Source organism: Pinus tabuliformis, chromosome 2_2 (assembly GCF_031772625.1).
Source record: "Pinus tabuliformis cultivar Carrire ecotype Pingquan chromosome 2_2, CPIR1, whole genome shotgun sequence".
NCBI classification, from domain to species: domain Eukaryota; kingdom Viridiplantae; phylum Streptophyta; class Pinopsida; order Pinales; family Pinaceae; genus Pinus; species Pinus tabuliformis.
Window position 1 is genome coordinate 327185874 of NC_142300.1, and position 26918 is coordinate 327212791.

The window sequence follows — 26918 nt, forward strand, 5'->3', positions numbered from 1 at the left end:
CAATGAAAGTAGTAAAAATAAACCTTGTTAGGTGGATTCTTGAAATATGTGTAGCTAAAGTTTAAGGTTTGTATTACTTTGTGAAAAAAGATCTTTAACACTGAATCACAAAAAATACATCAAATTATTATACAAAGCTTTGCTTTCTCTTCCCAATTATGCTAGAAGAGCCAAGATGTGGCATGAGCTTTGTTATACCAAAAGAGTCACTGATATGTGAGTGAAAATCAACTACTATTATTAATCAATGAGCACAAATCTAAAGGTTAACATTCTTAAACAAAATTACCTAAAGCTATTGTACTTAATGTTTATAAATTGTCAAGCTAGCTCATCTACAAGTTTTAAATGATTCATATCTATATCCTCTAATTGAAAACATAGAAATAATATTATTCAATGGACAAGAAAACAATATAGACAATATTGCTATAAACAATGCTTTTGATGATTTCATGGTAATTTACATGTTGGATTTAATGGAATGTAAGGTATAATTATTTAGTAGGATTTTAGAGTTTTTTTTATTGTAATATATATATGACTTGGGCTTATGTTTGTTGTTATGTTGGGGAAAATTCCTTTGGAAACATTGAAACAATTCCCTCTCAATTTAAGGATGGTACCTAGTGTAACGTGGGCAGCGTAGACTTAGTTCACCTAACCTAGTGGGAATCAAACTAGGGACATGTACAATGCGTTAGATTATGGGAAACACCTTCGAAATAGTGGCACCAACTAATTGAGCTAACCCTATAGGCCATATTTAAGTTATTAAAAAAAAAGGAATTATAAAGTCAAATAATTTGGAAAAAATTATTGTAGGTTTGTGACAAATGGATTTATGCGATACTTCCTCTCTTGGATTGAATCTTTATTTTTGTCTCATGGAACACTATGCAATACATTTTGAACCCCCAGAATGACACTAAATGGTTTGATCCCCTCCCTAGAGGATTCAATGTCAACAAAATATCTTCATTCATTTAAGTAGAATTATTTCTTTAAGTTGTTGAATTTTTGTTTGGATTTGAAGCCATGATTTTTTTTCCAGTTTTAACAATCATAATGTAGGAACAAACCTTTAAATGATGCAAAGAGGATGAATAAAATATGCCAAGGATACAATCTATTTCAAACATAGCCATACTAGATTAAAAAAGAAAAGAAATAAGTGAAACAAATAAATCTAGAAACTCAAATATTCAAACACAATTAGAGGCTAGATCTATTCTTTTGTATGATTAGTTATAGATGAATATGATGTAACCATACAATGATTGTAGAATATAATTCATAACATCCATGAAGCCTTGACATTCTTCAAGACATGCAATTCCATGGTGTAAAACCAAACTCAATTGTGACGTTTACTATTTTGCATGTATGTTTTGATCTACTGGCTCTAACTAGAATTCTCAACCCCATGAAGCCTCAATATTTTAAAATTAAATTAATGCTGGTGTAAAACCCAACTCAATCACAATATTTACTTTTTTCATATGTGCATTGATATATTAACTCCAAAACACGGTAAGCAAATCCATGGTTATGTAAAAGAATTCCCACCCTCATGAAGTCTTGTCATCTCTATAATGAAATGCAAGCACATGGCATAAAACCCAACTCAATCATAAGTGTTTATGTTCTTTGTGTGTTGTTGATTTATTCATTGTAGAAAAAGGTAAGTACAGTCATTTTTATGCAAAAAGAATATCCACCCCCATGAAGCCTTGAGATTCTTCAATGACATGCAAGTCCGAGGCATAAAACCCAACTTGATTGCCATGCTTAGTGGTTTTCCTATGTGATTTGATGATGTAGCTCTAGCAAAAGGTAAGAAAATCCATAATTATGCAAAAATAATGCCCACCCCATGGAAGCCTTGGCATTATTCAATGAGACGCAAGTCCAAGGCGTGCTACATCATGCACTAATTAACTTGAATTGTTAGTTCCAAACTTTGAAGGTTGTAATACTAGAGATTTAAAACAGCCTTGATGCATTAAGTGTAGTGGAATTGTTGAAATTGCTAAGTATAGGTGCTTCCTGGAAACCTATGTTTATGAGCTAGTTCTTTGTGGAGTTAATGAAGCCTTGACATTCTTCAATGAGATGCAATTCTATGCATATTGCATCATGTAATAAGTACCTCGAATTATTAGTTTGAAACTTTTGAAGGTTGTATTGGTAGAGATTTTAAACAACCTTGATGCATTAAGTGTAGTGGAATTGTTGAAATGATATAGTATAGGTGTTTTCTTGAAACCTGTGTTTATGGGCTAGTTCCTTGTGGAGCCATTATATGGATCATAACCTAAAAGTTCAAGCCCATGTTCAAATGACCCATTGCTAATACCATAGCTTTTTTCTTACATGTATCTCAAGTTTGAACATAAACCACAATTTCTTAGCTCCAAGCCAAGGGAAAATTCAAAAAGTTCAGTTGCTAATCAATGGATCAAGAGAAGAAAAACGTGAGTTTTCAAATGAGGTCTTGGACTAGATTCCAACAACAAAGCTGAAGCATATGCATTTCTTTTGGGATCTCAAATCCTTAAAAGAAAAAAATATCTGAATCCGGTCATATTTGGAGATTGTTCAATTCTAATCCAATTAATGGTAAAGAAAGAAAGGTCGAAAAATGTTGGCCTTGGGCAAATAACAACCAGAATTCACCACCATCTGAAAAATCTAGGTAATGTCACCTTCTACCACATTCTGAGAGAAAATAATAAGGATGCTGATAGACATGCCAACAATGTGGTTGCTCTTCCCCCATGGACTTTTAAAAATTGAAAATGAAGTCTCCAACCAAATCATCCCTTAGTTCCTTTCGTCCTTATCATTTTCTGATTTACCTCCTTGTGCTTTGGATTATTATCCTCAAAATCTTGCTCTATCCTTCCCCTGTCAGCTCTATTATCCCAAAGCAATTTGTCTCTGCCCCATTATCCTTCTCGAGTTGCTCCTCTTTTGACTCCTATCCTCCTCGCAATCCTCCCTTCTCTACTTAAAAGACTCTTTCTATTGCTGCCCCAAAAGAAATTTTATTGCCCTAACTTCACAATGCCCAAAAGAAATTTCGCTGCCCTAACTTCGCATTGCCCAGAAGAAACTTTACTGCCCTAAATTTGCAATGCCCAAAAGAAATTTCACTACCCTAACTTCGCATTGCCCAGAAGAAACTTCGTTATACCCAGAAAAATCTTCGCACTTCTCTTTGTTGCTCCTTCTTCGCACTCCTTTTAGCCTTCTCTTCATACCTTTCTTATGCCTTCTCTTCACACTTTTCTAGTTGAGATTAGATCGAATTGCTTGTTCGAATTGTGTCTCCAAATGAGGCCAAGTTGGGCTATTTATACACTTCTTCACTTGACATTTAGGCCGACTTGAATACTGGAGTTAGGCTAACTTTACCTAGCATCTTCTTCATCGTTTGTAAGTCGACTTGAAGATTTATGTGACAAGTTCTTGGAGGATACTTTACATAGACAATATTGACCTTTTACAAAGTGTAACATGACTTAATTACATGACAATGACTCTTACATTTTATGACTAGATGATAAATAAATCCTAAAGACTCTCAATGGGAGCCTTGACTCAAAAACAAAATCCCTTGCTCATGAAATCCATGAAGCAAGTCAATATAATAATTTCATTTTTCTTATTTACATCTCATTGCATAAAATCATAATTACATGTCATTATGAAGACCAAACCTAGTTACGCTTTTCAACACAAGTATGGCACCAAGTAAATACGAAAATTGGAAAATTTACCTTAAAGGAAAGGATTTTATGATGTGGCTAAGCACTCTAAAGAGGCCATGTTTATTCTTCAATGGGGCCTCAAAATCAAATCCAAGTAGAGTTGGAGCTGGTGGTTATGTAATGGATGAAGAGAAGAAAAACGTGACAGTTTTCGAATGGGGTCTTGGACCAGATTCCAACAACAAAGCTAAAGCATATGCATTTCTTTTGGGATCTCAAATCCTTAAAAGAAAAAATTATTTGAATCTGGTCATATTTGGAGATTGTTCAATTCTAATCCAATTAATGGTAAAGAAAGAAAGGTCGAAAAATGTTGGCCTCAGGCAAATAACAACCATAATACACCACCATCTAAAAAATTTGGGTAATGTCACCTTCTACCACATTCTAAGAGAAAATAATAAGGATGCAAATAGACATGCCAACAATGTGGTTGCTCTTCCCCCATGGAGTTTTAAAAATTGAAAATGAAGTCTCCAACCAAATCATCCCTTAATTCCTCTCATCCTTATCATTTTCTGATTTACCTCCTCATGCTTTGGATTATCATCCTCAAAATCTTGCTCTATCTTGCCCCTGTCAGCTCTATTATCCCAAAGAAATTTGTCTCTACCCCATTATCCTTCTTGAGTTGCTCCTCTTTTGACTCCTATCCTCCTCGCAATCCTCCCTTCTCTAACTCTCGGATCATGTGTTTGACCTTTCTCCCTATATCTCCCTGCCCCTTCTCTTCTCCATTGCAATGCATCCCATTCTCTTTTGCGGGTTGATCTCCCTGCATCTCCTCCTTATCCTTCAGCTCGACGCCTTCCCCTTCTTTGCATTCTCCTATCTCGCTAATTGTGCATCCCTTTTCTGGTGCAGTGCCCTTCTCCTCCAGTAGTTTGCCTTCATCTCTCCAAATGCACCCGATGGACAATCCTCCTAAGTCTCAGCCTTGCACCCACTGCAAAGTGCACAAAGTAGTGCTTGAGCATATAAAATCAATGCTTGAGCAGTTGCACAATCAAACAAGATCAGAGAATGCTCTCATCTTTTAGCAACTCAGTAAACACAGTGAGGAGTTTGAAAAAATCAATAACATATGCGCACACATGGAGAATACAATGAATTTTCTGAGAGAAGTAATAGCAAAGAAGCCAGGGGAAAGCTCCAATACCCTAGATCGAAGCAGTAGAAACTAGCAACAAGAGGAAAAAACAATCAATCAATATTAAAAGGAATCACAAATCTAGTGCATCAACACCATTTTGTATTCAGCCAGAAGTATTCTTAGAATTAGTTATTTTTTGATCTTTATCTCTTGCTATGAAATGTAAATGTAAATTACTGTTGCTACAGTATGTTAAGATCTACAAGCTTGGCACTGTAGGCAAATTAGGAATCTACAAAGTAAACTTAGCAACTGGGCAAGAAGATGCAAAGATTTTGTTCTCCTATACTTCCTTGATCTCTTCAACAATTTTGTAATTGGAAGTGTTGCTTCCCCCTCTCTTTTGGAATGAAAATCAAAATACCCGACCTTACAAGGTATGATGTTTACTACAGTAGCGCGAGTTAAATATTTGAATGATCTATGATTTCCACTGACCTTTTCATATGATCGATATGAAAAGATGGCAAAACTAATAGGTGTAATAATAAAAATAGTAGAAGAAAATAATTTGAGATTGATCACAATGAAGATTGTTTGTAACTAAATTCTTATTATTCACATTTTCTATCATTCAACATTGCTACATTTTCACTTTGCAATCAAAAATTTTATTTCATCATTTTTCATCATTCAAGTTACTAACAGTGTCTCTCATCTCAAAAAACTAAGGTAATTAAGAAAATTTAAAATCAAATTAAGCAAATTATCTTAGACATATTTAGCATATTGAAAATTACCAAAATAATTAGATGTTCAACAAATTTTATATGATCAGACATGACTGAAACCAACCTAGATGCATCTTAACCCCTGATCTATCAAGCGCTGAGAGGGAGTGGGACTGTCACTATAATCTTGAGCCAAACGCAACCGCCCACAAGACACGCTAGACAGAGAAACAGAGTTTCAAACCTGGGTGGGGCCCCTATATTGGTTGGCAAATGCCTGATGGTGCAGAATGTCCACCATTGGGACTAGCCCAATGGGCTTTTGTGTGTGTAAGTTAAACAAAACAGAAACAAATACCAAGGATCTAGTCATTAACTTCACTATTACAATTGTAATTTACCACTGCCAGATGAATTTTGAAATAATTTTTTGGAACTGCTGAATGCAGTCACAGAGAATCAACTTGTACAATCTAAAAAAATGCAACCGCTAATAACCACAATAAATTGGAAACTAGATCACTGCTTTCATATTTCTAAAATATTTTTAGCAAAGGTCTATATATGCATATCAAAAACACAGAAGGTAATGGCTCTCCTTTAAGAACCAAACAAAAGAGAACAAAAATATTGGTATGGGAAAAATACAACTGCGGTTTAAAAAGGGTAATAAAAGTAGCAGAAAACAAATCAAATTAGAATATGTATTGACGGTAAAACATTTTAGGAGCGAGGGAGAATGAATAATATGAAATTTACTATTAACCTTGTTATATGCATTCGAAGAGGTTATCCTCTTTATGATTTCTGTAGACTATTTATCGCCTTCAAATTATAATCAAACTAAATGGGTGAACTGCCATTTATATTCACGTTCTCTATTTCCTTTCGTCACACTTCCTCCCACCAATGAAAGAGAAGGTGATTTCAAAATTGTGGCAATACAAATAATAGTATTATTTTCAAAAACATGAAAAAATAACTTTTCATTCATCATTACCATGTACAAATAAATAATCATCAATACACCATATTGGTGAGATGATTCAACTTTGAAATGCACAATTGAAGAGGTGGTATGCTTATTTACAGGTAATTTAGTAATTCAGGTGCTCTTCCCCCTTCCCGTGGTAAACTTAAGAGGATTTAAATAATATGATATGGTGGTCTGCATTGTCTGCTGTAGACTTCTCTTCCCATTCTCACTCCTTTTCATCTGACTTGCCTTCTTCCATGTCCTCAAGCTTCTGAGACAACCCATTCCGTCTAAATGCCTGCCAGTTCATTAAAAATATAAATGAAAACTAGTATCAGACTGGTTGCTTTTCTGCAAAAATCATTGACAGCTGAAGCAATTATCCCCAACGTTGGGATTTTTAGTTCACCAAGCGTTTCTCCTGGATATGGTAATGTCAAAATCAAATACTTTCTGTTTCTAATAACTATAGTGCAATTCTCTCCACACCAATCCAAACAAATGGCACAAGAGACGTGGAAACAGAGATTATATCACCTAAATTGTTGACATTTATTTATAAGAAATTGACAAAAACCTCGAGACCAAAAATGGAAAGGTCCAGACTTAAGCACCTAAGTGGAGATCTAAACCATTTTAGCAATATTTATATGCATATTTGAATTTGAATATCATTCAATATGAATTTTGCTTCTAGGAGTAGAAGAGTTTCAGCCTCAAGAACGTCCAATAAAGTAGAAAAAATAATCGAATTCTTGAAAATTTCGTGACTAATTTATATTTATAAATGTATTCAAGAATTTGTTTTGATATTTTTGAGATTTTTGGTCTGTTAGTTCTTTGGGTTCATGAGAGGGCAGGGATCAAATACTTTAGATGGAATAAGAAATACAATCAAAAGTATGCTGACCTTACTGTATTCATACTGTACCAGATATCTACTGAATTTCGTAATGGCACTGAATTTTCAGACAGCAAACACCAAAATGGCTGAATCTTGCCACTATGATATAAACAGCATTGTTATTGTTATAACTTATAATATTCAAGGTACCTCCAAGATAGCCTTTATTCGTTACAATATTAGAAAGTGCTAGGCAGGGATGATGTGGACAAGTACACCAAAAATGAATTATACACAGCAATTTATGCATAAATCCACACTGAATGAATTATATTAATCGAGAATCAAATATTATACAATACAAGAACTCAGCAGGGCTGTTGGGGAGCACGAGCAGAAGTGGGAGTGGGAATGGGAAGCGACATTTTTAAAAGCTCCTGGGTCAGGAGTGAATTGGGGAATTTTTATATAATATATAATTTTATATATTTTGATGCATATATGTCAACAAAAGCATGTAAAATGATGAATTAGATATAAAAAGCATAAAAATGGGATTAAACCATATAACATCAATCATCTCAACCACATGTCCACAGGTTAGTAACATACAACATATGGAATCTCATAATTCATCAATCTTGAAGTTTCAAGCTTTCAAAATTCAATATATAACATTTGTCATTAGTGATCACTAAAGTTGTACTTGTAACCATTACCATAACCGTTACCAAGTAACCAAACTATAATAAAGAATATCTAACATGAAATGAAATGTTTCAACTTTTAACTTTCACGAAGCATCATATTGATAATTCATTACCAATGAGTTACAATTGCCAACTTCAAACTTCAAACTTCAAACTTAAATTGTCATGTATTGTTTACAAAAAATATCATAATATATATGAAAGAGTCAACAGTTATAAAAACTACTAGAAACTAGAAAAGACAAGTAAATCTATTATCTACTGTTTGGGCCTCTTTCCAAAAGAAATTTCTAATTGTTACGAATAAAATATATATAAATAATATAAATATGAATAAATAGAACAATTGTAATAATGATTACTTGATTAATAATTAGTATTGAAGAGACATGTTTAAATGGGACATGACCTTCCATGAAGAGGTACTGCCTAGTATATAAGCAGAGCGCTCACTCTCATTTGTAACACTATCATTCTTATTCATACATTTAATATATAATCTTGTATCTAAATGGAGATCTACATATTCCAAGTCTTCTGGAGAATTTGACTTAAGAACGAACTTTGTTCGTTCTATTTGATATCAGAGTTATTTAATCCTCTGGCCGCTCAACTGTTGCACAGAGCCAGTGTGATCCGGCCTTTGGCCATCAAACATTAATCAAGTTCGTTGTCAAGCGATTGAGGCTTTTAGCCACACAACTAATTGGAGGTTCTCCATTTCGCTGTTAGGCCTTTGGCCATAAAAAAAAAAAAAAAAAAAGAATTAAAAAAAAATTATATAAAAATTATTAAAAAAATGGAAAAAAAATTATAGCAAAAAAAAGATATAATATATATAAAAAGAGAAAGAAATAAAAAAAAATCTAAAAAATAATATGGAAAAAAAATATTAAACTAAAAAACAATAACAAAAAAGGTTTATAAAAATAACAAAGTATATAAAAAAATTTACATAAAAATATAATTAAAAAAAGAAGAAGGGCAAAATAAAAAAATAGCAGCTGGCTGAAACCACCACCTCCACTGCTAGACGAAACCACAGTTGCTATCCCCATTCCGCTGAATTCAACCAACAACCATCATAAATTGTGATTCCGGAATTATTGCCGTGAAACTGCAAATTACAGCGACCATATACTATATGTGGTTCGACATTTCCTGCACTTGCTACTTTCTAAGAGAAGAAAGAAGACGTGATAGTAGAGTAGAAAATTATTTCCTCATGTGATTTTCTGGATATATCTATAAGATTCCGTGCAATCACAACATTCTTCAATTCGTACAACCATCAACTGCCAAATTTGTCGCTGTATTGTACCGTAAACTTCCGTTTCAACAGTCTTTTGTCCACACAAATGGGTGCATACGAATAGGTGTGTTCTTTTGAAGAGAATCTTTTATTATATTCCCAATTCATATTTAATTAAAGGGCATACCATAAAAACCATGAAGTTTGTTATAACAATTAGAATATCGCAATATCCCAACTATTATAAAGGGAAAATAATACTAAGTAGTAAATTAAAAAGGTTATCAATATATGTATCTTTTGAAGAGAATCTTTTATTATATTCCCAATTCATATTTAATTAAAGGGCATACCATAAAAACCATGAAGTTTGTTATAACAATTAGAATATCGCAATATCCCAAATATTATAAAGGGAAAATAATACTAAGTGGTAAATTAAAAAGGTTATCAATATATGTATTATTTATAAAAGTTAAACGGAGAACCACATTATCATATTATTATATCACCCCAGGTGAAAAAGGGAAAAATGGTAATTACAAAGTTATTATTATATCCCTATTGGAAATATTGAGAGGGGTGAATCAATGTTTTTTTCAATTGTTATTTTTACCAGTTAAATCAATTATATTATATTTAGAACACAAGATGAATAATACGAATAAATGTTTTTATTAATATAATTTTTATGATGAATCAAGTATAATATATATAGGGCTCCAACCCTTGATGAAGACATATATCTTCAATTCCCCAGGCTCCAACCGCCAAGCATCAACTTGGTCTTTTGTGAGGCTCCAACCTCTAGGGCATCGACCCTATCTTCTCAAGACACTGATCTTGCGTTCAGAGGCTCCAACCCCTAGGGCACCGACCCTATCTTGCGTTCAGAGGCTCCAACTTCTCTGGTACAGGGTTCGACCTGATTTCTTGAGGACACTGATCCTCTAGGGCTCCAACCCTATCCTTCAAGGCACCTACCTTGTTTGTTCGAGGCTCCAACCTTCAGGGCACCATCTTAATTTTAGGTATGTTCTATGCTTAGAGCAATTTATTTCAATTTTCACAGTTAGCTCAATATCTTTTCTAGATTAGTGATCACATCAGCATTAAAGTAAACTGCAGATAGAACATAAACATAAATCGCAGAAGACAAGCCAAGACAAGAAGACACAAGATGTGGCGCTAGCTAGGGACAAACCCCAATGTGGGGAAACCCTTGATCAATTCTTCTTATATATTCTTCAATAGTTCAACAGAGAGAGAGAGAGTACATTTACAACAGAAGTCAACACTTTGACTTATCTAGATAAGAGCATAGATCATCTCTAAGAAGATAATACATGAGATCAGTTGAAGACACGCTGCTTCAACTGATTCTCCAAGGTGACTACTTCACCTATCGTTGTGCTGCATTTCGTCATCATGCTGCACCTCACCGTGCTGCACCATGCTGCACCCATCATCACTATGCTGCATGTCATCACGCTTCATTAATCATGACTGTACCCATCACTATATTGCATTATGTGCCATTGCTGCACCATGTTGCCATACTGAACTATGTGTTGGCTGCATCTTGCTTGCTTGTTGTCCCTAGCATGCTTGTTGTTCTTAGCATGCTTGTTGTTGCATGCTAGCTATAACATTGCATGCTTGGCATATTTGTTGCTAAGTACCATACAATTATCCCAATGTTAGTTAGTTGTCCCTTGCATGCTACTCTCCTTCGAAGATAGATGCTCTAGTTGTTCCGACAGTTCCAGCAGTTCCGGTTGTTCTCGGCAGTTTCGGCAATTCCAGCTGTTCGGGTTGTTCACGACAGTTCCGGCTTCTGCCCTCTGTGTTAGCTTTCTCGCTTGTTCTAGCGGCTCCCGACAGTTTCGGCAGTTCTGGAAATTCCGGCTGTTTCGGTTGTTTTGGCAATTTTGGTTGTTCCCAACAGTTCCGGCAGTCCTGACAATTCCAGCGATTCTCGGCAGTTTCGACAGTTCCCGACAGTTCCAGTGTCTGCCCTCTGCGTCAACTTTCTCGGCAGTTCCGGCAGTTCCTGGAAGTTCCGACTATTCCCCGCAATTCCGGCTTTTCCCGGCAGTTCCTGGCAGTTCCGACAATTCTAGCTATTGCCCGCAGTCCTCGGCAGTTCTAGCAATTCCAGCTATTGCCGGCTTTTCTTGGCAGTTCCGACAGTTCCCGGCAGTTCCGACAATTTCGGCTTTTCCCGACAGTTCAGACTTTTCCAGCTTTCTCGACAGTTTTGACTATTCCCAGCAGTTCCAGCGTTTCCTGGCAGTTACGACAGTTCTATCAATTCCGGTTATTCCCGGCTGTTCCGGCTTTTCCTGGCAATTCCAGCAGTTCCGGCGTTTGCCCTCTAGATTAGGGCAACGTTATCCCTTAGGATCTCTCCTCCTACTAAAACCCAAAGACAAGTAGAGAGGAAGAGATCCCAAGTGTTTTGAAATGACTTGAAGGCCACCTCTATTTATACTAAAACGTTGAGCACAAGTGGGGTTTATTTGGTTGCTGGCCGACCTTGATGAATTGTCCCATAACACAAATAAATTCATATCTCCATGAATACTTATTGGAATCGGATGATCTTTAGATCAATCCTACACCTCTCGATAAGAGGGATCCAAGAAAAATATCGGCTTCCATTAATAAAATGACCTACATGGAGTTTGGCCCTACTTGTCAATTTTAACACACCAATCCTCTGGGCTCCAACCCACTGCTATACTTTGTCTCAATATGTTGATAGTAATTCACGGCTCCCAAAAACATACAGCTTCACTGTAGTCTCCATGCTACATCATCAATCACAACCTATCTTCATATGAAGGAGTCTTCACAATTCTTCATATTGCTCAACAGACTCTGCAAAGTTTACCTCATGATGATTTCAATAATGCATCATGATCATCAATAAAGTCTCCAAGATCTGCTGATGCTTATCGATAATATATCTGCGCTAGGCCTTAATGTCTTTACAAAACATCGCTCTGTTTCGACCCTCTGTTCTTACTGTCGCAATCACTGCTTCAGGAGTGGCGCTTCAGGAGTAATTCCTTCAGAGGAGTCACTGTTGCGGCTACAGGTTGTGTATTCAATTAAAACGACCTTGTCTATGTAGTCTTCTTAATAGATCGTCGCTGCACTCCTATGGATTCATTCTAGGTCCGATCCTTTCAATGAATAACCCAGTCAATAGAATGATTGACCTTTGGCTTCCTTCTTCTTTCGTTGGACCTTCGGCTTCCTTTTGCACTTGCTCGACCTTCGGCGTCCTCTTTCGCTCGCTCAACCTTTTTCTGTTCCTTCACGTTCACGAGTTGTGAACTATCCTTCTGCTCTGTGTTCCATGCCCAGATTCAATTCCATACTCGAGGTGAAGCATTTAACATTATATATATATGAATTTCATCAATACCTAAAAGACACCATCATTGGAGGAGAGGCCGAATTGTGTATGGGGTTGCACATTACAATTATATCATAACCCTGTTTATTTACGAAAATCCTTATTATAATAGATGTCTAGCGGTCCCACATGCCACATCACTGCTTAAATCGCAATCGCAACTTCATAAAACTCCCACAATCTCAACTTTGGAGGTCTGCACATAACATTGCCAATCCCCTACTACCGACGGAGCAAATGCGATATGATATTGAACAGTTGTTAATAAATCTGTTGGGTCCACAACTCTATCGCAATCGACAGTTTTTAATGTAGCATCCTTTTATGGCTTGCAATATGCGATGGATGCGATATTTCTTTTAGAGCGTATTATAATGGTGCAGTGGGTCCGCAATATTATATCGCAATTGACGGTTTTTTGTGTGACATATCTTTAAGACTTTATGATACATAACTTCCGATGCAGCGGACGTGATGTTCTATTAAGGCGCATTGTAATGGGGCTATCGGGTTCGTGTTACATATCGCAATCGGGGGTTTTGAGTAGTGGCATATAATACAACCGCCGATAAAGCCGCCGACATGTTTTCTCCGATGCGTTGTGGACTTTAAAGAGTTTCCACAACTTATTACTCAGATGTTCCTTAGCTCTTTCGATATGTTAACTCCTCCGATATTTCTCTGATATTTCATGTGATATCTTCGATATGGCTCTTACTCTTGAGCATATGCGATATTTCAATAAAAACAGATTGTAATAGACTCTTACTCATGGCTTGGCTTTCTTGTGGCTTCTTTGTGATTTCCGATGGCTACTCTTTGATGGCTTTCCTCTATGGGTCTACTGCTTCTATTCTGTATATATATATATATATAATCCATATGTTGTATTCAGTCCTTGGGTCCTCCATGGGAAACATTATGATCACAAGAACTTTCCATCACAAACACTGCCATATTGACATTAATGACAACCTTGATTAACAATCTCCACCTTTGTCATTGACAGAAATAGTTTTTCCCTTTCAACATTTTCTCCCCCTTTGACATCAATGGCAAACGGGGTGCCTAAGTACTCCCCCTGTTGAACTGCTTCTCTTCTTCATGAAAAGTAGATCTTCATGGGTATGTTACTCCCCCTGTCATAGTGCTTCTTTTTTACTCAAGATAGAAGGATTGTTGCCTTATCATTAGCTATCACATTATCCCTTCTTCATGTCTCAAAAAACTACTTTATCATCGCTTCAACAATGCTTAAAGATGCTCCTCTTCAATGCTCCTAAACAGATTCCAAAGAGCCACATAGCAAATGTTCAAGTCCAAGTTTTTATGCTTCTACAATCCGTATTCTGTTGTCTCCATAGTCAGAATTAAGAGGTCTTCATAGTTCGAATCAAGAGAAGATGCCACTGAAATTGTCTTTCTTGCTATCTTTCTTTAAATTAGAGTTCCTCTGTATCTCTGTGCTTCTCCTTAAGTCACTGCCATCCAACATTTCAACATCATTGCATTTGGATGAAATGGTGAGAGGTTGTGCCTCACTGTTGCTATTTTTCTAAGTGACCAGATCAACCTGAGCTATATTCCACTGAACAACATTCTCCTTTCTATAGTCCTTTTGATGAGCCATTTTTCCGTGTTCTAATAAAAATTTCTGCAAGTTATCTCCACTAGCAGATTTTGATATCCAATCTGTAATTGTCTTTTAAATTCTTTTTGTTGATTGATGACTTTTTGCAATGCTTCAATTATGTTAGACGCTGCCAACTGCTCTTGCTTCAAGCTCCATTCCCAGATGTATCTGTTTGTTTGAAGGTTGCCTCTATTGTGTCCATAATTTACCCGTTCTTAAATCATATTCCTGAGTCGAGACATTAAACTTCTGTAATAACAGAAACATAGTTCTTTGCCCCATTACTTTAGCATTAGATGGCATTCTTTGCTGCTCCAATTTCTGCTTAATGATCAAGTGGAGAACATCTTCAACAATAGTCCAATGGATAGATAAGAGATCATGTTCTTTCTAAGGAGTGTTCCCGAGAAATGATCTATCAAAGAATGATTGTTAATATAGCTCATCAAGGATTTCATAAGGACCCTTTCACGGATAGCTTCTGCAATAATGATCAAGAATCACAAGCTCCCCCTAATTGTATGCATGGTCTCTTTTTGGCAGAATCCCATCATCAAACACTCGGAATATCAAGGATATCTTTATCAAGTCAACAACATGTGTTGTTGGTTGGAGAGTTCAGGAGATTTTTGGATTGTATTTGCTTTCTTCTCCATACTTGTGTAACTTTCTTCTCTGGCATAGTTCTAGCTTGAGTAGGTTCCCAAGTCAAGTTACAATCACATGCCATATGACCAATTTTATGACACTTGAAGCACTCTATGTTGTTTATGAATAAAAATTCATGACTTCTTGCAAAATTGCTCCTCGGAGGTTGTTGGGGACCATAATATATATCTTTGTGATATGCCCTACAATCTTTTGCCATGTGTCCAAAGTTTGTACAAGAATAACAATAACCAAGAAATAAACTTTGGTACTGGGAGATGGAGATTTCCTTGATGTACTTCTGAAGTCTTTCTGCCTTGAGATCCTTTGATGATAACCATTGCTTCTCGCATCCTTGACATCATCTGCATTTCTTCTTGGAACAAGACTTCATTGTTGCCTTGACTCTTATCCTTACCTTTGCTGAAACTGGGAGCATCAACATTTCTTTATGACTTCCTCACATCTCTGTTGCTTGAGGATTCACCTTCATAGCCAAGACCTGATTTATCAAATGAATATCTTTGATGGCTGAGCATGTCATCCAAGGCTTGAGAGCTCTTCAAGATTTTGTCCATTCCTTCAACCGTTTTCCTCATGGAGACAATCTCTTCTTCCAATCTTTCGCAACCATTATTCTTCTTAGCAAGTTGTTTCTCAAACTCTTCCTTGATACGTATTGCTTCCTTTGCTTCTATTTTAAGGGAGATGATACCTGACTTCATTTTGAAGATTTCTTCATTTTCTTCCTTGATCCTAGTAGCTTCACATGTTTCGGTCTTGAGAAGGTTGATGTCAAATTTTAGTTTGAAGACTTCTTCATCCTTTGCTTTTAGTTGACATATCATGGTGTTTCTTTCCTTTTTTGCTTCATCAACTTGTCCTTCTATGATTGCCAATGCTTCCATTGTCTTCTCAACTCCTTGTACTAGCTTTCTTACTTCTTCTAGTTAGGAGTTAAGAGAGGAGACCTCTTCCTTGTATTGACCAATCTCTGCTTCAAGTTTGTTCAAGCTTTTGTGCCTTTGTTCAAGGTGGCTTGACAAGGTATCTTCTAGTTTCTTTGCCTTATCCAATTGATTTGTCATGGATATGACTTCTTCATGATGCTTTCTTTTGTTTTGATGAAATTCCTCAAGCTTGGCAAGCTTTTCATTCCTTTCTTGTATTTGAAGCTTGACAAGGTCAACTTCCTTCCTTGTTTGGTCTTGATCACCAGCTAGTGATTTCTTCTGAAGTTCCTTGTTTTCCTTTTTCAAACTGATAATCTCTTCCATGGCAGCCATAAGTTTAGTGAGGAGATCTTCTTCAAAATCATTTTCATTTTCTTCATCTTCTAGGTCTTCTTTAGCCTTGATGTTATTACTCTTATCTTCAGCTTCCAAGATGGGTTCTGGATTTCCTTCTAGCTTGTTGACTACTACCGGTCAACTGCCCATAGCAGTACACCCCCTTTTTCTTTGCAAAAAGGGTAGCACTTGATCGACATGTCCGTGCCATTCTACAGTCATCGACAGCTTGATCAATTTATGTTGTAAACCCAGTGTGCATGTATAAATTGTAAATAATCATAGCAGATATGAGTCATCTCTGTAAATTTCCTAGGTGGACCTAATTTTCTAAATGATAATCTACGTTCCGGAAGGTTTTCGTCTCACCGATCCATGATCGGCAGGGTTTTCCTTCAGCCTAACCCCAAAGCCGGGATGGATTTTGTCATTAGAATCTTAGGAGAATCCTAGTGTGTTAATCTGCTAGATTATAGTTGTGTCGCAGAACTGGGTGGTTTATGAGGGTCTATGTCAAATGGGTTTTCCCCCTTGGGATGTAAAGTTGTAAAAGTCATGATGTAAAGTGTCTTGAAGGTTAAGAAATGTTTTAATCCCCTCATAAGTCCTAAGTCCTAGGTCCTAGGTAATTTTTCCAAAAGCTAAGTTCAAGGATCCATTCAAAAAATAATAAATAAATAAAAATAAAAAAATAAAATATAAAAAATAAAAAATAATAAAAAAAATAAAAATAAAAAATATATATGATAAAGTAAAAAACCTAAAAATAATAAAATAATAATATTTTGAGTAAATAAATGCAGAATTTCAATTTTTTAATACATTAAAAATTCGACGGATGAGATCAAGAGATATCTTGATCCTCATCGACAGTCGAGATCATTTTGACATGGATCACTTGAACTAGCTGTTGGGATCTATTCCTTTAAATAGGGTGCTAGGGGTCATTTGAGATCATTCGATTTTGGAGTCTTGTGTTGAAGAAGCTCTCTTGTAAACTTTTCTGGTGCTAATAAAGAAAGACTTTGGGGTTCAAATCTGGCTGGTGTTACTCTCTGGAAGTGCTGTGAGCTATTTTATTTTCTACATATTTTGATTTTCAGCCATTAGTAACAACTTATTATAGAGTATTGTTGAGCACAGGTATCTTGTTCACATGCTAGGGTTTGAATGGTATTAGGTTTTCTGAAGTAATGGTAGGTATCTCCATTGCTGTTGAGATCTAGTATTGTTTTTTTTTTCTCTTTATTGACAGTTGAAATGAGCTGTGCAAGAAACCCTTATTAAAGAAGACCAGTGGGCATTTGGGGAAGTTCTCGGCTGAACCAGCCAACTCCCGCAAGCATTTTTTGCAGAGCCCAGCTAGTTTTGATCCTGGGTTTATCATTCAGTTTATTTTTCTAAATTGCATGAGAGATTTTCTGAAGTTCTTCATAGTAAAATCTGAAAATTTCGATAATATTACTGCTGATTACTGATAGATCTGGCTATTTAAGAGTCGAAAATTGTAAATTTTTTAGCTGATTTAGAGTTTCATTTGTTTCTGGTAGGTCTCACTTCTTGGTGTTTTTTGCATTTCAGATCACAGAGTTATTTGCAGGAAGAAAGATTTTTATGAGAGCAGGTTGTTTCATTTCTGCACAGCCTTCTGTTCTCCACGTGATTTATTTGGCAACCCTCTATTCCTGCGATCCCTTATTTGCTGTCGACTGCATACGATTGCCCATACTGCTCTCTTCATTGATCCTTCACGCTGCAAATTCTATCCACCATCGGGTTTACATCAAGCTGCTCGCAGATAATTCACTGCCCACCAACGTGTTGCATTTCTGCTCCAAACCCGTCACCCCTCGCTTGCCTGTTCACGCATATCGCCTTCTACCCATGCTATTCCTGCGTTCGCTGCTTTTCACGCAGCTCCAGCCTCCATCTGCTCAGCGGCTTGCATATTTCCATCACCTGCACACACATATAACTTAAATTTGATTTCTTTTAAGGCGTTAAAGGAAAACGTATCCATCAATCCCTGTGGCTACGCCTTTCACCGCATATCATCTCCATCGAAATTGTCGTGGCCCGCACCTGTCCAAGCAGAAAATCGTTGAATCTCTCAGAGACTGGGCAAGGATCAGGTTTTTCTCCCGTGGACGCCAGGTAAGAATCCCGATCCATGCGTTTACAGCAGAGAGCGTCGATCAAATCGTTTTATTTATGCTTTGCGTAGGAAGCATCCCTTTTTGGTTTCAGCGTAATCAGGTGAGTTTAGCATAGGTTTAGTCTTTTATTTATTTCAATTTTATGTCATAGCGCAGGTATTTCTTTTTTTTTGGGTTTGATTTAGGGTTATAAAAAATTAAAAAAAGAAAGAAAGTGGGTATCATTTTTAATAGATTTCTTTTTTAGTTTAGATTTAGTTTGAGTTTAGATCTTAGTTTTATTTTTCCTTTTTTATTCTGAATATTTATAAAAAATATCAAAAATAAATTTGTGTGTTAAATTAGATTTTATTTGGTAAATTTTTCATTTTAAATTTAAGATTTTAAAATCATAAAAATTTTATAAAAAATAAAATCTTGATAAAAAATATAATGTGCATAGGTTCCTTTTTATTTTAGATTTGATTTTATAATTACAAGTTTTTTTTTAAGTTTTAATTTAGATTTTGATTTAGTTTAGATTTAATGTCATTTAGATTATTTTTAGATTTTTCTTTTTAGGTTCATTCAGTTCTAGTTTTTGTTTTAAATTTTTATCTAAAAAAAAACATAAAATTATTATTATTATTTTTTTTTGTTATTTTGCTAGATTTAGTCTCGGCTCGGGGATTTTATCACATTTTATCTTTTCTGCTAAGTCTAAAATTTTTGATGTGGAATGAATGTTTATCATTTTATGCGAGTCTGCACATTAATGATCATTTTGAAGATTAGCTGCATGAATATGATATCTGGTTAATGTTCATAATCGCGTGGTTGTTTAAAGCATTTATCTTTCGAAATTTTTAATCGCTGGATATCGTTATTGAGCTTTAATCATTATAAAAACATTTTGGTTTTACTGGAATATCTTGCATCGTTCAAGTTATTTGATGATAAATGATTGCTGTACATGGTTTACATCTCTGCAACATCTAGTAAATAATCGTTTAAACATCAAACCCACAAGGCACTAGTCTTTTAACTTAACAAAATCAATTTAGTATTTGTTTCTTCGTGTCTCCCAACCCAATTGGTCGACAGTTGGTCTTCATCACCTCATAGGGTCTACCCCCCTTAGCCGCGGGAGACAGGCTTAAATGGAGAGATCAGGGATCAGAGTGACAACCCCTGGTTTGAGTGTTGTCGTGTCAATCTGTGCGACAACATTTTTTGGCGCCGTTGCCGGGGATAGAGTTTTTCTGTCCTTGGTTCTTTCATCTCAAGCTTTTTCGTGTTTTACTTCTTGTTCAGGTGGCGACTCCACTTCATATATTATCTTCAAGAGTGTACACTAGAAGACATCCAAGCAGTCTGTGCAATCCTACTCCTGATCCTGAAAAGGTCCTCAGGATACGATTACACAAACTCGCTTCTCGTACACTTCTTGTAAACCTTGGACAAGAAACCCTCTCTGATATTCATTTGCTTTTTAAGGGTCAAGTTAGGCACAACATCATGGATATGTATGCCCCTTGTGATTTTTCTAACATTCCAGGATATCCCAACGATATTCCATCTAATTGGATCGATAAATTGCCTAAATTTCAAGGAAATAATGCGATTAGTGCTAACTCTCATTTGCGAGATTTTAGCATATGGATGGCTAAGTACGCAAGATCTGCTGATTTCGATCATGCGGATGTCAGAATGACTCTTTTCATCTTAACTCTAGGAGGTGATGCCTATGATTGGTTTGCAAAAAAGCCTCAGAATTCGTTTAACTCCTTACAATCGATCATTAACGCATTTAAAGAAAAATATGGAGATAAGAGAGAAGGAAGACACCTTGTAAAAGCTATTAGCCTAATAAAAAAGAGAGAGGATGAAACTGTTGAAGAATTTAATAAAAGGTTTAATGGTATTGTTAGAGAATTACCTCAAGACTATAAACCTACAGACAAAACTCTCCAAGATTTTTACATTGATGCCTTTAGTCCTAAGCCATCTTATGAATTAAGGCGTGCTAAACTTAATGATTATAGAGATTGCCAAGCCTTAGCTATAGAGCTTGAAAAGGACAAGGCCGCATCTGGGAAGTCTGAGATCCCAGGTTTCGATAGGGCTGCTACGAAACTAAAGGAAACTAAAGGAAAAGCAGTTCAAAAACCTGAAAGTGAGCTTGTTCTCAAATTGCTTCAAAAAATTGAAACTATGGAAATTAATCATAATAAGGAGATAACCACTTTGCAGAATAGGTTGATCCAAATGGAAAGATCGCAAACGCAGAATTTTCAACCTCGAAATAATAATAATAGAAATAACAATTGGCAAAGGAAAGGTCAATCTAGTGAGCAGAGACCTCCTAATCCGCTAAATAATTTGGTTGATAATGCTCCTCCTTATTGTCGGGTTTGTGATGCTCTTCATGAAGAGGCCACTTGTCCCATCGTTAGAAGAATTTTAGATAATGGAATGTTTGGAACTGGTGATCAAATAAATGTAGTAGGCAGCATGTTTCCTTTGTCTATGGATGATTGGATAGAGGTCAAGGAAAGGAGTCGTGATGTTGTGAATCCTTCATCAACTTTTAGTATAAATAACCTTGAAAATGAAGATGATATTTTGGCTAGGTTATATGGTGAAAAACCCTCTCCAGAGCAAATCTTCGAAATTGCTAGAGATAAGGGTTTGACCTATCAGAGAAGGGATAAAGATCAAAGCGGGAATCAAATTCCCCTTCGAACTATTAACCCTAGTGTAAACTCTGGAATAGATGTCGATTTGGGAAGTTGGTATAACAATGCAAAAATCTGGGTTCCTGTCTCCGAGATTGCCAAAATCCCTTCCCAAAGGGACAAGTTACTAAAAGCGATTCAAGGTCCTCAAGTCAATACTTCTCAACAGAAGACTCGGGAAGTTGACTATCATGATGCTCCCATATATCTGCAAAGCTTAGATGCTAATAACAAAGATCACCAGCCTTTCTTTATCACCTTATTAGTTAATGGGTATAAATTGAATAATTGCATGTTGGATTCTGGTGCATTAGCTTGTGTAATGACTAAAAGGGTCATGGAACAACTTAACTTGAGAGTTTGTAGACCCTACTATAACATATGCACCATGGATTCTAAGAAAATCGAAGTGCATGGTTTAATCAAAGATTTGCAAGTTCATCTTTCAGTTTACCCAGACATCATGGTTGTCATGGATATTGTTGTTGTGGATGTGCTTGATGCCTGGGGTATGCTGTTATCTAGAAAGTGGGCCTCTGATCTAGGAGGAAGTATTCAAATGAATTGGTCATATGCCATGATTCCTTCTCCTAGGGGTGATGGTTTTGTAAGACTAAATAGAGAGCCCGAAAGAAAATTTCATGTTGAAGATCCTAAGAGACCTCACAACGAAATAATCAAAGAGCAAACTGACATTGGGAACTATGCCATCATGTCTAATTTTATAGTTCCTCGCGATGATAAGATTAGGGATCTCAAGGGTAAAGTTTGGTATATGTACTTCGATGGTGCAGCGTCTAGGCATGGTAAAGGTGCTGGAATAGTGCTTAAATCTCCCCTTGGTCACATTTTCAAGTTTGCCTATCGATTAGAATTTGAGGCAACCAACAATGTCGCTGAATATGAGGCTATATTGTTGGGGCTTGAGTTGGCCAAGTCCTTGAAGGTTAAATTGCTTAGCATTAAAGGGGATTCTGATTTGGTTATCATGCAGCTTAAAAATAAATTCACATGCAGAAATCAAAGATTAAGAAATTATCGAAACGCTGTGTGGGATACTATGGAGCATTTTGATGCGCTTGACCTCGAAGCAATTCCAAGAGAGCAGAATAGTTTGGCAGATGAACTTGCAGTAGCTGCTACTACTTTCCAGTTATCTGATGAGCTAATTAACGACAAGATCAAAATGGAAGTAATATTCAGACCATCTGTTCCAGATAACTCAGAGCATTGGCAGGTCTTCAATGATGAAAAGCAAGTCATTTGTTTTCTTAATAGTTTGGATGAGTTTGAGGATTTCCGGATAATTTCTGAGGAGGATGGATCTTTAAATCACGAGCATATCATAAATCCTACTCCTAGGAATGTGGTTGCCTTAGAGCAACATTTTGATCGGCATGATGCCACGAAGCTGAGAGAAGAGAATAAAATGGACCCAGGCGAATATCTCGAGATAAACATTGGTACTTCTGAAAACCCAAAGATCGTTAAAATTGGTAGAGGTACTAGTGTGGAGGAAAGAAAAAGGTTAATTGATTTAATTCGCGAATATCGAGATATTTTAGCTTTTTCTTATGATGAATTAAAGGGCTATAGGGAAGATGTCATGGAACATACTATCCCCTTAAAAGATGAAAATGCTAAACCCTTTCGTCAGAAACTTAGGCAAATTAATCCTAAATTAGCCCCCTTGGTTCAGAAGGAGCTTGCGAAAATGCTTGTAGCAGGGATTATCGCTCAAACAAGCATTCGACATGGTGTTCGAATCTGGTGATTGTTAGGAAAAAGAATGGTACGATAAGGCTGTGTGTCGATTTTCGAAACCTCAATCTAGCATGCAAGAAAGATAATTACCCTTTGCCAAACATGGAGACTTTATTGCAAAGAGTAACCGGTTCTGGAATGATGTCGCTGCTAGATGGTTTTTCTGGGTACAATCAGGTATGGGTTAAGAAGGAAGATCGTCATAAAACCACATTCACCACACCATGGGGTACCTTTGAATACATCAGAATGCCTTTTGGATTAACAAACGCTGGGGCTACATTCCAAAGGGCTATGGATTATGCCTTCAAAGGGTTAATCGGGAAATTTATTGAAATTTACCAAGATGATCTTACTGTTTTCTCTAAAGATGGTACCAATCATGTAAATCATCTTAGGCAGGTTTTCGATAGATGTAGAGAATACGGGATTTCTTTGAATCCAGCTAAGTCTGTTTTTGGAGTAACGGAAGGGAAATTACTCGGCCATATCATTTCTAAGGAAGGAATCAAAATTGATCCTGAAAGGATTGAAGCAATCCAAAAGATTCCTCTCCCTCATAATCTTAAATCCCTTCAGTCTTTCCTCGGAAAGATAAATTTTATTAGAAGGTTTATTCCAAATTACGCAGAAATAGCTAAGCCTATTCAAAATCTTCTAAAGAAAGATGCAAAATTTGTTTGGCAAGAAGATGGCAAAAAGGCTTTCCAAGAAATCAAATGTGCTATCGCAAGAGCTCCTGTCTTAGTTAGTCCCGATTATTCCAAGGATTTCATGATTTTTTCTTTCGCTTCCGAAGATACCATTGCTGGTGTCCTGCTTCAAAAGAATAAAGATGGTCATGAGCAGCCTATTGCTTTCATGAGTAGAGCACTTCAAAATTCCGAATTGAAGTAAAATACCATGGAAAAGCAAGCTTATGCCCTGGTCAAGTCTCTTAAGCACTTTAAAACTTATGTGGGATATTCTAAAATCATTGCTTTCGTCCCACATTCTGCTGTCAAGGATATATTAACTCAAACTGATTGCTTAGGGACGCGTGCTAGGTGGGTTACTAAAATACAGGAATATGATTTAGAGATCAGACCCACCAAGCTAGTCAAAGGCCAAGGTTTAGCTCAGATGTTAACTGAAGGTAACGAAAAGACTCTAGGTTTGTTTTGTCTTAGCGATCTATCTTCGCCGGAGTTGCAAAGATTAGGAGAGCATGAGTGGTACAAGGACATAGTTTATTACTTGATGAATCTTGCATGTCCTAACCATTTAGTCGCTCATAAGAGAAGGGCTCTTAGACTAAAAGCCACTAAGTATTGCCTTATGAAGGATGGCCTTGGGTGGAGAAATCCTGAGGGCATAGTGCTTAGGTGTGTTGACGACGTTGAGTCCAAGAAATTAATCTCTGAGTTTCATTCAGGATTTTGTGGTGGTCATTATGCTGCTAGAACTACCGCCCACAAAATCCTGAGAGCTGGCTATTATTGGCCTTCAATCTTTTCTGATGTGCACAAGTTTGTTAGAGCCTGTCAAGCCTGTCAACTATTCACTGGGAAACAGAAGCTTGCTGCCCTGCCTCTACAACCTGTCATTGTAGAGGCACCTTTTCAGCATTGGGGTCTGGACTTCATAGGGAAGTTCCATGAAAATTCTAGCAATGGCTACTCATGGATTTTGACTGCTACGGATTATTTTACTAAATGGGTTGAAGTCATTCCTGCTAAGAATGCCACTGAAAAGGTTATTATGGATTTCATTGAAAATAACATCATCACTAGATTTGGTGTCCCCGCTAAGATCACTACTGACAATGCCAAAGCTTTTAGTTCTTTAGAGTTTTCTTCTTTTTGTTTCAAGTATGGCATTGTCTTATCTCATTCGTCAAATTACTATCCTCGGGGTAATGGTCTAGCTGAATCAAGTAACAAGAATCTCATCACCATTATCAAGAAGATAGTAGGAGATAATAAGAGATCATGGGACAACAAAATCAAGTATGCTTTATGGGCAGATAGAATCACTAAGAAGAAAGCTACTGGTAAATCTCCCTTTGAATTAGTTTATGGCTTGGATGTAACTTTACTTGTGCACCTCAAATTGCCAGCTTATCAGCTCCTCCAGAATTATTCTACTAATAAAGATGTTGTTCAGAATAGAATGGATCAGATTGTGGAGTTAGATGAAGCTCGTAGGACAACTTTTGATGCCATATGTAAAAATCAATCTAACATTAAGAAAAGCTTTGATAAATTCTCTCGATCTAGATCTTTGCAGGTGAGAGATATGGTATTGCTTTGGGACCGCAAGAATGAGAAACCAGGAAAACATAAGAAGTTTGACAGTTTGTGGCTGGGACCTTACATCATTCGTGATATAGTTGGACCAAACTCATTCCACTTGAGCACACTGGATGGCGAACCACTTGATCTACCAGCGAATGGCCAAATGATCAAGCTGTTCTTCAAAGATGATATCTGATGCCATAGGGCATCCTTTGTATTGTATTTCTATCCCTACTCCTTGTCATTTCAGCATTTCATTTCTGTTTTAAATTAGATTTACTTTTCATAGTTAAAGAGCTTCTATCTTTTATGTGCTTAAATGTTACATGATGATTTTTGAATAGACGCTACTTATTTCTGTTGTGTGTTGCGTGGATGCAGATTCTGGATTCTCACATTCCTACAGTGCAGCAACGTGTCCCCAAGTAGAGCCAAATGTTGACCACTACCGGTCAACTGCCCATAGCAGTACACCCCCTTTTTCTTTGCAAAAATGGTAGCGCTTGATCGACATGTCCGTGCCATTCTACAGTGATTGACAGCTTGATCAATTTATGTTGTAAACCCAGTCTGCATGTATAAATTGTAAATAATCTTAGCAGATATGAGTCATCTCTGTAAATTGCCTAGGTGGACCTAATTTTCTAAATGATAATCTATGTTCCGGAAGGTTTTTCGTCTCACCGATCCATGATCGGCAGAGTTTTCCTTCAGCCTAACCCCAAAGCCGGGATGGATTTTGTCATTAGAATCTTAGGAGAATCCTAGTGTGTTAATCTGCTAGATTATAGTTGTGTCGCAGAACTGGGTGGTTTATGAGGGTCTATGTCAAATGGGTTTTCCCCCTTGGGATGTAAAGTTGTAAAAGTCATGATGTAAAGTGTCTTGAGGGTTAAGAAATGTTTTAATCCCCTCATAAGTCCTAAGTCCTAGGTCCTAGGTAATTTTCCCAAAAGCTAAGTTCAAGGATCCATTCAAAAAATAAATTAAAAAATAATAAATAAATAAAAATAAAAAAATAAAATATAAAATATAAAAAATAATAAAAAAATAAAAATAAAAAATATATATGATAAAGTAAAAAACCTAAAAATAATAAAATAATAATATTTTGAGTAAATAAATGCAGAATTTCAATTTTTTAATACATTAAAAATTCGACGGATGAGATCAAGGGATATCTTGATCCTCATTGACGGTCAAGATCATTTTGACATGGATCACTTGAACTAGCTGTTGGGATCTTTTCCTTTAAATAGGGTGCTAGGGGTCATTTGAGATCATTCGATCTTGGAGTCTTGTGCTGAAGAAGCTCTCTTGTAAACTTTTCTGGTGCTAATAAAGAAAGACTTTGGGGTTCAAATCTGGCTGGTGTTACTCTCTGGAAGTGCTGTGAGTTATTTTATTTTCTGCATATTTTGATTTTCAGCTATTAGTAACAGCTTATTATAGAGTATTGTTGAGCACAGGGATCTTGTTTACATGCTAGGGTTTGAATGGTATTAGGCTTTCTGAAGTAATGGCAGGTATCTCCATTGCTGTTGAGATCTAGTATTGTTTTTTTTTTCTCTTTATTGACAGTTGAAATGAGCTGTGCAGTGAACCCTTATTAAAGAAGACTAGTGG

At 36.4% G+C, this 26918-nt stretch overlaps 1 protein-coding gene across 1 annotated transcript in view; it reads right to left on the bottom strand.

The window, feature by feature from the left end:
• Positions 1 to 6335: 6335 nt before the first annotated feature.
• The window catches only part of LOC149192612 (uncharacterized), a 267241-nt gene continuing 246658 nt past the window's right edge, over positions 6336 to 26918 (bottom strand). Inside the window, exon 10 of the mRNA XM_089404651.1 lies at positions 6336 to 6874. Within this exon, the coding sequence (XP_089260777.1) occupies positions 6803 to 6874 (72 nt within the window). The 3' untranslated portion in view covers positions 6336 to 6802. The remainder of the gene's footprint in view (positions 6875 to 26918) is intronic.